We start from the raw sequence: 12,172 nt of genomic DNA, 5'->3' as shown, positions 1-12,172 counted from the left end.
TGAGTTTGTCATAAATAGCTCTTATTATTTTGAGATACATTTCATCAATACCGAATTTATTGAGAGTTTTTAGCATGCAGGGCTGTTGAATTTTGTCAAAGGCCTTTTCTGCATTCATGTAAATTCCTACTGTTAATTTCCAAAAGCCCTTTCATCACCATTTGTTCCATTTAAAAAGTTGCATGTTTTTGCATCGTGGATCAATCTCTTTTCTCAAAGTTTTTGCTTGTTTCTTAATGGTTCTTTTCAATCTCTATTTCAATTTATTAAGTCATTAATGTTTCAGTGGTGAGCACCAGTAAAGAAATTTTTTAATCTACCAGGATTTAATGCAAACCATAAATACTCTTTTGTCTATTTCTTTTCGAAAAATATAAAAATTATACCACAGTTAAATAATATAATATGAGTAAGTTATTTCAGATGGGTAACACTGACCAGAAACACTTGATTGGTTCCTTGTTTAGATTCAATATGATATTACTGTTTTCTCATCTTCAAGGAGAAACAAATTGATCTAGAAAACTAAGATCTTCTAACTCTTTGAATATTTACATCTCTGTACTGTACTTGTTGATGAGGAACTCTTCAACAAACTGGAAATTACATAACGTCCGTTTTTGTAGAAAAGGTTAATACCTCTTGAAGTAAAGAAATAGTTTACCTAATTTGTGACTTTGGGGTAAGAGAGAGAATAGTTATAAATTCCTTTGTACTTAAAAGAGTTTTTTCAGTCACATATTCTCTGCCTCAATGGGATTATTTTGCTCCTTTACATGTAGACTGTAGACACATTTTTAAGAGTAATACCGTTTGCCATACTGTTTTTTCTTGTATATATTTAAGGTATGATGTTTTATATACCTATACAGTGAAATGATTTGTACACTCAAGCAAATTAACATATCCATCATTTCACCTAAGTAGCTTTTTTTTTTGGAGGTAAAAGTACCTACAGGTCTACTCTCTTAGCAAATTTCTAGTATACAGTGCAATATTATTAACTGTAGTCCTCATGCTGTACTTTATGCCATTGATCTCATTTGTTTTCATTTTGCTTAATTATAGAAATTGTTTGGGGAATTATTTACCCTATAAAATAAAGGTATCATGGAGCTTTACATTTCTATTTGCCTATATGAAAAAAATACTGGAAAAGTCTTTATGTCCATAAACCCTGCATTTTAGACTAAGTTTAGGGTTTAATTTCCTGAGCATCGACCTGCAGAATAAATGACTTCATGATTTAACAGATTTTATTATCAATTTTTTATTGTTTTAGAGTCAAGCAGGACTTACTGAAAATGACACAGTAGCTTCTTGTTCTGATAGTTTCTATTTATGCGATTTCATGCACTTCTGCTTATGGCCAGATTTTAATGTTAATATTAATATATATTATAGGTATATAATTTCTTTTAACTTTACCTCTTCTGATTCTTAGTGTGGATTTCCTATGACCATATCCTTTTCACTTTTGTATTTCAATCAGATTACAAATGGGAACATTTATAGTAATGTAATAATTATAAATTATTTTAATAAATTTTATTTATTTAATTATTATTTGTTATTCATGCTGTGTCACATGAGGGATATCCTGTGTATTTTGTATCCTAAAATTTAAAAAGGCATGCATAGACATGCAGGATTTCTCCATATGAGAACATTGTTAGTTATGTAGGTGGTCATTTTGCAAGATTCAGTTATGTAACAATAGCTTAGAAGGTATTCAGAGTACTTGGTTATAAAAACTGCATAATTTAACATTGAGTAACTTTTCATTTGGAATGTAGTGGTTCTATATTTGACTAAAAATAGTCAATAATTTTCTACAACTCAGTACTCTTTGTTCAAAAGTAGAAGTTATTTGTCTTCTGCAATTGCTTGATTTAATCACAGAACCAATAAATTGCTTTCAAAGATGGTATTGCTATTTTTGTTTCCATCTTCTTTTAAGTGTCCTGATCATTAGAAGGTAAGGAAGTCCCTTTAAAAACTAAGAATATCAAAGTGTTCTCAGCACATTTTTTCAGGCTGATTTTTAAAGTCTTATGAATTATCAAAGATTTGTGTTATTCTCTTTGGGAAAAGATCATTAGGAACTTAATGATGCTTTGGATTTTTTTCATGTCTTTGATAATATAACTTAGAATTTGAAATATTTTAATAAAATTTATGAAAAATGAAGGTATATATCAATAGCATCTATTTAGCCCATAGCCTTTTTCTTTCTTAAATTACTGATTATATCTTTTAGCTTGTGACTTCTTAGCTTGTTTTTATAATAACAGTCAACATTTTTGTCTACTAATTTTATCATCTCTGTTATATTGAGTTAATTTTAACTCATTTATTTTTATCCTCATCATGGGTGAATTTTCCTGCTTGTTTGCATGCCTGAAAATTTTTTATTTGATGAAAGATCAATTGGGGAAATACCACATAAAAAATTGAAATTATAATGAAAGTCAGAGAAATGCAAATGTTGTCAATGAGAAATAAATAAAATGTGGTTTAGTTTCTATGTAGGGAGCAATCACAATGAACAGGCATCTTCAAAGGACTTACGAGATAGGTAGCATCTCAGATATGCCTGGTAACCAAACATGATTTAGACAGTAACAGATGGTAGGAACATGGAGAAAGAGATTTCAGCAAGAGAGAAACACTTGAATCTAAGATGATGTAAGGGTTTTTGAGGAACAGTGACTACACCAGTTTGCTTAGGAATTAGGGTGTGCATAAAAGAAGCAATGGGAAATACCTGCCGTTTGACATTTGACCACATTGTTTGCATGTCATACAACCCTCAGAGATTGCAAATACCTTGAAGAAGGTATTGTGGTACACACACAGGTATCCACACATTATATATGCATATACATATATATCAGTGTGGTTTTATGTGTATCCTTATATATACACACTTACATATACATATATACTTATATATGTACTAATATCTATATATAAATATATATTCTTTTACACAGCTCCAGGTGCAGTAATAGATACCCAAATTATGTATCTAACTGCACTGGGTTTTTAATACCTTTTTAGCAATGTTGTCTATACTGGTTGATACAACAGCAGTTTACTTGTTTTACTACCAAACACAGTAGCCGGTAGAGTCCTCATCCACAATTTTCTGGGTCAGAAACTGCTCAGATCAGAACATCAAGAACATGCCTTCACCCTAAGCTTTGGGAACCAGACCAATGATCTATGCCAGAAATTAAGAACATTGTTTTCTACTCAGCTTGCCCACACTGATTGTTGAAAGAAGAAAAATCATTATTAAAAAGAGTTTTTGCTAAATTAAAGGAACTTGTTTATTTTATGCTAAATTAAGGGAACTTGTTTATTTTCAACTCTGAGAATTTGCCTATTGGCTGGCTTAAGAATTAGGCAAATAGGATGTGATTGTCTTCTTAAAAATAAAAAAAAATTGTACAGATATATACAATAAAGCCTTAACACTTTGGAACCCACCAATACTGAACGTACGGTCATTTGAAAATTATTCATTAAGATGTTTGACCTTGTATTAACTAGGAAGAAAGTAAAATAATAGCTGAAATAATATTGTTGAGGATTATCGTATATATAATTTGATTACAAAAGCATATTTGCAATTAGCATAGTAATGATATAAATGATTACAATTAGGATAGTAATGATATAAATAATTCCATTAAGCTGGTGTTCTAGTTGTAAATAATATTTTTACAATAAAAGCTTTTCCTTTTTATGTAAATAGAAATGTGCACTCATTAATGAAAATTTAGTGCAACAAGCAAAGAAAAAACAAGTCCTAGTAACCCCCCAATATATATTTCTATCTAGTCCTTTGGGGTTGGCATAGTGAATATAGGCGTGTGTGCGTGTGTGTATGTGTGTGTGTGTTTGTGTCTATGAGGAGATATATGAGTTTACTGAGTTATAGCTATATGTAATTATGTTTTCTAGTTGGGTGGTAAAACCTTACTGAAGTGTTTTTCCCCAGTGGAAGTTTTATATCCAGTTATAGGTTTATATACCTAATTGTGTATTATCAAGACATAATTCATAATATTTTGTTTTTAAACCACATTGAGATCTCTGTGTGAAAGGGCATGTTCATTGTGCAAGCATTAGAGCCTCTTGATTATCACAAGTCTTATCAGTTATAGTTACAGACAGGATGACTCCCCTAGGAACAACCACAGGCTGTTGTGAGTTAGGAAATGCACTTGTTGATGGTCTCCCAGGGTACTCATCGTCTTGTTTGATAATAAAGATTTATCCATTCTTGACTACCTTGTTTTGCTTCATTCTCTATTCATTTATCAGTGTGTTTTGGGTTCATCCGCATATAAAAGAAACCACAAAATAATTGTGGTTTAAATGCAATTTTTGTTGTTCTTGCATCAAAAACAAGTCCAGAGACGGGCGATTTCATTCAGGTGGATCTGAATAGCATGATATCCAGGCCACTTCCATTTTTCTTTTCTACCATTCTTAGTGTGTGGCTTTCTTTTGCCAGGTCATTTATGATCCCAGATGACTGCTGGCCTTTAGAAAGTTCCGCTGCATTCCAGGCCATAAGGCACAGGCAAGGGATGCAAGAGAACTCCTTCCAGTGCAGTTAGCTCTCTCCAAAGAACTGTTCTGAGAGTCTCACCAACAACCTCCATGCACATCTCTGACAAGAATTTAGTAATGTGACCATACTCTTCAAGAGAGTTTAGAAAATGTAGTGGTTTTAGTGGGAGAATCGCTAACAAATAAAAATAGAATATAGTTTTTCAGGGAAAAGGAAAGGCAACCCTTTGAAGTTCTTATTGTTTTTAAACCACATTGTACAACCAAGCTGAACTCAAGTACTTTTCACAAGAAAGACCTATGATAGTATATTTCTAAGCCATTGCAGGACTATGGAAAAACAAAAACGAAACCTCTTTCTTTTCCTTTCGTAAATAAAGGACAGTGTGACTAAGAATAATGTTCCTGGGTCATAAGCATTACAAAAATCCCAAAACCCTCTGCATCTTGATCCATTATCATCACATTCGGTGTTTCAGACAAGCCTCAAAGCCAGGCTTCATTTTTCCTTCCTAAGGAAACTGTTTTGCTTGTATTCTTGTTGTGCTTTGTTTTGCTTATTCTGTATTAATAGGACATATTTATTGATACATACAATTTATTTTTCAATGTTATTGCCTGCTGATATTTTATCATGCAAAAGTAAATGGCACAAAAAAGTAATTGTTTACAGCTTCCTGAATAAGAAGTTTTCATCTAGGTGTGTCTTTTTTTCCCATAGGGGAATGAACTATTTCTTTTGGGTGGAGAATTGTCAGATACATTTGCTGAAATTCTTAACTTGCCTTTGTATCTTCACCCTTGGCATTGAAAGTTATCCAAAATAAATTGCTAGGAAATCTGCTAAATTGTCTCTAAGGGAGTGCCTAAAAGTAGCCACACTCTACTCTCTCTTTTGCAATACCTCTGAATAGAATGGAATTAAATTCTGTCTGATGACTTAGGAAAATAGACAAGTAGTCTTCATGTTGCTTATCTATAGTATGGAGAGAGTAAGGAATATCTTCCTTTTGTACTTGGTAAAGAGCAGTATCTTCAGAAACACACAGCTTACGATTTAATGCATAGAAGTTGCCAAAGCTATTACAAACTTGTTAAGGTAATTTGTATCACCTTACTTTGTCAGCTACCTATTGCTGTATAGCAGTTATCCCAAGGTTTGGGGCTTAACACAATAACATGAATTATCTCATGGTTTCTGTAACCCAGGAATCTAGCTGAGTCCTATACTTTAAAATTCCTCAGAGCATCGGGACACATCATCCTATGGACTCAATCACGAGAAAATATTTTCAAATTTTCCTCAAGTGGAAAACGAGTGCAGTAAATACACTAAGGATACATACATGTATTTTTTCTTGTCTCAAATTAACTTTTTACAGAACTTTTGCCTTTCGTCTTTGTCTTTATTGCTTCATACAGTGAATAATAGCCAATCTAGCAGTCAGAAGAGCATTCTTTATTTTTTTGTTTATTTTTTGAAGTCTTTTAATTTTATTTTTAAATTTTTTATTTAGTAGCTTTGTTGGGGGGTACAGGTGGTTTCTGGTTACACGGATAAGTTCTTTAGTGGTGATTTCTGGGATTTTTGTGCACCCATCACCTGAGCAGTGTACATTGTACCCAATATATAGTATTTTATCCCACATCCCCTCCCACTCTTCCTCTGTGAGTCCCCAAAGTCCATTATATTATTCTGATGCCTTTGCATTCTCACAGTTTAGCTCCCACTTACAAGTGAGAACATACAATATTTGGCTTTCCATTCCTGAGTTACCTCACTTAGAATAATGGCCTCCAGCATAACGGCCTCCAGCTCCATCCAAGTTGCTGCAAAAGACACTATTTTATTCCTTTTTATGGCTAAGTAGTATTCCATGGTATATATATATATATATACCACATTTTCTTTATCCACTCATTGGTAAATGGACACTTAGGTTGGTTCCATATTTTTGCAATTGTGAATTAAGAAGAGCATCCTTTGAATATTCTCCTAGTGCCAACACTGAAAAAACAGAAAGTCATATAATAAATTATAGGAATATACTTTTCTGAAAATGTCTATATTGTCTTGAATTTTCAGGAGGACTATCTCTGAAATATTGTACTTAAAGTAGCCTATACTCCTAATATTATTGAGAGCTATACTTCTAGTATTATTGAGAGCTGAGGAGTATTACCTATACTCCTAATATTATTGAGAGCTGAGTATAATACTTAATAATTCCTTAAGTAATAAAGACTGGTCTTAATTATATCAAAAAAATCTCTGAAAATATTGCTATTTGTTGACCTAGAAACAACTTTGTTAAAAATCTTAACTTAGTGTACTTAATACTGTACTATTTGCCATATAGTTACCATAAATTTCTTGCTGTTTCTCTCTTTGGCTACTTTTTTGAAATAGACTAAGATGCTTAGTGAAGCAGCTGGAAAGAGGTGACGTTAACATCGTTGACTTAAAGAAGAATATTGAATATGCGGCATCTGTGCTGGAAGCAGTTTATATCGATGAAACAAGGTAAGTTTTAGCCTTCCTCTCTTTTATCCTCTTTGACTCACTCCCCTTTTTGTTCCTCTTTCCTGACCCTCCTTTATCTCAAACAGGAATTTAGCATATCTTCATGTGAAACCAAAATCAAATCTTATTAAAATTTGAAAGGTTCTTCTTCATGTAGCTAATTAACTGGACTGTGATTCTCTAAAATGAATACACATTTTAATCCAAATGTTTGAATGTCATAAAATAGTCAAACACTAAAGTGAAAAAAAAAAATCTCCTCTTCCCCCACCCTCACTCTCCTTGGGCTCAGACTTTTAAATGTCAGAGTTATGTGTAGGCTTATATTGGTTTTCACTGATGTCAGGATTTTCCCTATTATCTCAAATTTCAGAGTCCCTTTAGGAAAATGGGTGTTACATACCCACACATTGTCATGAGATGTGTCTGTCAGGCCCTTTATGCAGGGATTGCTAAGGGGCATCCTAAATGGGTGTTTTTGATTATCCAAACCTAGCCTTATAATTAGCAGTGGTAAGGAGATTAGGAAAGGGGGACTTATTTGAAAAGGGTTGCCAGCTTAGTGCTGTGACCCTCAGAGGCCATTCACCCCGCTGGAGGATATTTGGCAAGTCCAGGAGATGTGACCAGTGTCTCTTGGTGTTCAAAGATATCTGGTTCATAATTCTCCTTTCAAAAGGGATAAAAGTGACAGGCTAATCAGGGCTACCTGTGAATTCAGAGGTCAGAGGGAACCTGTGGGGAGAGAGGCATGCATTTCCAGCGTTTGACATGGAAAAGGTGCTAATTTTTTTTCACAGCCATAAAGCAGGTAGAATAGAAGTCTCTTAAAGTACCAAAGAGTACTTAAGTCAAATAGTGAAAAAGAGGCTACAAAGAGTAAGTGATGGTATAAGAGCCAGGGTAGGAATTATAAAAATTCAGATAAAATAGTAGAAAATATATATTCAAAGTACTCTCTTGGTGTTAGCAAGTTGTCTCTGAAGGACCCACAAATGGTCCCCAGGAGAAAAAAATAGGCAGCATTTGGGCATTTGTCACATAGATGGCAGCAAAACCACCAGTCTGGCCAGACCCTTAGTTCTATAATTTCCTGCCTCTTGCACTGCATTGCTAAGCAACCAGAAGCAGCAGTGAGTGGGAATATGGAGGTGAGGACACCCAACAGGCCCCTTCCACTCTGCAGGTGTCCGTGCCTGTGCCAGACCTAAGCTTGAGGAACATGAGCAATGTTAAACCAGATAGGCAACTAAATAACATTTAGTTTTTATTTACCTATGCGTACTGGACTTCACAGGCATGCAGATACACACACACACACACACACACACACACACACACACACACACACATTGTTTAATAAGTAAAAAATTCACATGATGAAATTCTTGCCTCTACCCTGGTCACAGTCTACTCTGTTTCTCATAAACTTCTTATATATCTTTCCAGTGATTGATTACATATTTTTATTTTGTATTTTCCCCTCATCGTTTCATGGAAGGTAGTATACTACATAAACAGTCTTTCATTCTGCTTTTTCTCACTGAAAAAGGAAACTTAAAAGTATCCTTTTATTGTATGCTGATTTTAAAAATATTTAACAATGAGAATTTTTACTAATAGCTGGCAGAAGAGGCCATATTGAGAGCTTTGTTGCACAAGTGATTCTTTCTTTGCCCACAGAATGAAACTCCTCTGCTAAAGCATAGCTTGGAGAAATTATTTGAGGAAAAGAAAACAGGCCGGGCACAGTGGCTCACACCTATAATCCTAGCATTTTGGGAGGCTGAAGTGGGAGGATCACTTTTGAGCCCAGGAGTTCACAACCAGCCTGTACAACATAGCAAAACCTCATCTCTACAAGAAAACACAAAAATTAGCCAGGCACGGTGGAGTGTGTCTGTAGTCCCAGCTATTTGGGAGGCTGAGGTGGGAGGATCTCTTGAGCCAGGGAGGCTGAGGTTGCAGTGAGCTGAGATTGTGCCACTGCACTCCAGTCTGGGTGACAGAGTGAGATCATGTCAATAAATAATTGAATAAAAGAAGGAAAGAAGAAAGAAAGAAAGAAAGAAAGAAAGAAAGAAAGAAAGAAAGAAAGAAAGAAAGAAAGAAAGAAAGAAAGAAAGAAAAGAAAGAAGGGAAGGAAGGAAGGAAGGAAGGAAGGAAGGAAAGAAAGAAAGAAAGAAAGAAAGAAAGAAAGAAAGAAAGAAAGAAAGAAAGATTATTTTCTTGGTGAATGTTCACTGAATGTGTATGAATGTACATGATTCTAAGTAAACAGAATCCAAGGTGCAAATTTTAAAAATACCTGATATTTTTCCCTTGCTCCCTCATTTTCATGTGGCTCTTATTGTTCACGAGATGACTGAATTTAACAGGTTTAAGATTTCTTCAATCTGTCCTTGAACAGATATTTTCTTTTCTATTTATCTATAAAACTTAAGAACCAAAGAACGATTTGAAGATTTCCATTATTCATCTTCTAATGGCATAATGCTAACCACCTGGTTTGCCTAAGTGTCCTGTCTGTCATTTGATAGATTATTATATGCTTTATTTATTTATTCATTTTTTCTGGTGCATTTCCGTTCCCTGAAAAGTATGACTCCGTGAATATTTGCTAACTTAGTTCCCTATGATCCCTAACTTATTTAAATGTATGTTATACCTAAAGTATAGCTCTTTTTCATTTTAAAATTGCTCTTTTGAGGGGAAAAGAGGTTGAGCACAATGCTGCCCTGCTTTGTGGTAGAAATTCATTTATTTTTTTCCTTCTTATAACAAAACATTCCATCTCTTAACACCACATTATTCCTAATATTTACTCCAAATTTTTATTATTTTACTGTAATTCTTCCATGGCATCATGAGTTTTAAATTGGATTAATAATACCCCACATTTGTATCATCTTCAAAGGGCTCTTTGTTTCATTATCTCACATTAGTGTCACCACAGTCCTATGTGATTGGCAGGACGATTATTACTTTCTGCATTTTACTAATGAGAGAATTAAAGCTCTTAGAAGGAAAATGGTTTGATACAGGTCATGATGGGAGTGTTGGCAAAACTGAGACTAAAACCTAAACCATGACTTCTTATTTAGTACTCCTTCCTCTATACCTGGCTCTTCTCAGAGTGTTCCTGTAAAACAGAAGGGTTTTTAATGACCTCTGAAAGATTTAGATGACAACATATAAAACATTGTGATAGCTGGAATTGTAAATCCTGTAGCTAACATGTATTAAGGGCCTAGTATGTGCCAAAAAATCTTCTAAGCATTTTATATGTACCATTTTATTTAAACATCATAAAAGTCCTATGAGGTAGAAACTCTATTATTACCAGATTGTATATGAGAAGACTTAAATCACAGAAAAGTGGCATAGCTTACCAAAGGGAAGACAGGGAGTTGAAGAGTTGGATTAGGGCCTTGGCAGTCTGACTCTAAGACTTAGGCCATGAAGTGCAAATCTCATCCTCATCCCTTTTCTAACATTTGACGAAAAGGTGACTTCAGAGACACTGAATTTTGATAAAAGTGCACAGGTTGTCAGGATCATCAGCCCCAGTAGTATACTGATTGTGTGCCATCTCTTTCCAATTCTGCCTTCAGTAATTTCACGTGGCTAGCTTGAAAATGGTTACAGTGGGAGTATTCACAGCCATGAAAAATAACATGCTACAAATCAGAATTTATTTTTTTTCTGGAGAGTCTGTTGTTAAACATTTACCTTCATACCACAGGTCATACCTAAGATTACCTCTTATAAATCTCCTAAGAGCTGCGATTTTATGATCAAAATATCAGCTTAAGAATGTTTAGAACAATAATAATTTATGTGATTGATTTTCTATATACTTAGTAAGACACACAGCAGTAAACTGAGGATGTTTCTGTTGAGATGTCCATACAATTATTAAAGTACCATTTCCCTTAAAACTATCAGTAAAACAGAGATCATGGAAAAGGAGTCAGGTCCAAGAAGCATTTCGTTGCTTTTAAACTTTAAAAACCTTTTGACTTCTGAAATGTTTTCTGATGGAAAATTCTCTTTCTAGAAAAAAATGATTCCATGAGTATTCCAGAAAGGTATTGTTTGAAAGTTGGGCTGGACTGAAAGAAAAAAGTCAGCAGTATAAAACAGCAGTATAAAAAGTCAGCAGTATATTTGCTTTATCTCACAAAATAAAGCAGTATAAAACACAAATTATTAATTGGAGCCTTAATGACTGCAGAATTTCAGTTAAGAAAGCAATCAAAGCAAAAATCTCCCTTTAAAGATAATTTTGGTGAGTAAAATAAAAACAATTTTTGAATTCTGACTCTCAGTGGAGATTATAGCACAATACCCTAATGAATTTGACTGTTGGGTTTTTTAAAAGACATTTCCAAATGCAAATGCCAATCCTTTATGAGTCTTGTGTTTATATGTGTCTCTAGAGGCTACTGTTTTTCAAACTTACAAAGTTTTAATCCAGAAACATGTGACCTAAAAAAATATGTTCAATTGTCCTTATTTGGATTGGGATACTGCCAAGCTAAGCAGCATCTTTGGCCTCATGAATAGCAGGGCAGGCAGCTGCCTGAGAGGTATACTTTCAAGATGGGAATTGTGCTTACTAATACCTCCTAAAAACACAATTTATAACTTTCTTTGGTTAACGTAAACCAATCTGTCTCATAATTACCACGATTAGAGCATAGACTCTGGATTCAGAAGGACTAGGTTGTTCAAAGTCTGGATTCTCTACTTAATACTTTTCTTTAAGGAAGTTACTTTACATCCCTGGCTTTATCATCTACAAAATGGGAATAAGGACAATGTTCACTTCATAAAGTTGATATGAGAATTAAATGTATAACAATGCCTAACACAGCAAAATTTAAATAATAACAAGATATTTCTATTTTAAATAAAATTCTTATTTATTATGTATGAGCAAAATGCAAATAACTCTCAGATACATAACACATGAAGGTATATGATTAACATATTCTAATGAAGGTATTAAACGCTTCCCTGAGAGCAGTTTTTAATCCTGAGAAAATGAAAACAGGT

The 12,172-nt window shown here is 33.9% G+C and overlaps 1 protein-coding gene across 15 annotated transcripts in view; it reads left to right on the top strand.

The window, feature by feature from the left end:
- Positions 1–12,172, top strand: part of PDE1A (phosphodiesterase 1A) — a 398,717-nt gene that overhangs the window by 262,470 nt on the left and 124,075 nt on the right. For all 15 annotated transcript variants that reach the window (XR_002516184.2, XR_001893430.3, XR_002516185.2 and 12 more), the window contains one exon: positions 6,998–7,111. Coding sequence is in view for 9 of the 15 variants with exons in the window: in XM_021923769.2 (XP_021779461.2) it covers positions 6,998–7,111 (114 nt within the window). In the remaining 6 variants the exon portion in view is untranslated. The remainder of the gene's footprint in view (positions 1–6,997; positions 7,112–12,172) is intronic.

This window comes from Papio anubis, chromosome 10, assembly GCF_008728515.1.
Source record: "Papio anubis isolate 15944 chromosome 10, Panubis1.0, whole genome shotgun sequence".
NCBI lineage: Eukaryota > Metazoa > Chordata > Mammalia > Primates > Cercopithecidae > Papio > Papio anubis.
Note: the sequence above shows the minus strand (reverse complement) of the source record. Positions and strands in the feature narration are given on the sequence as shown.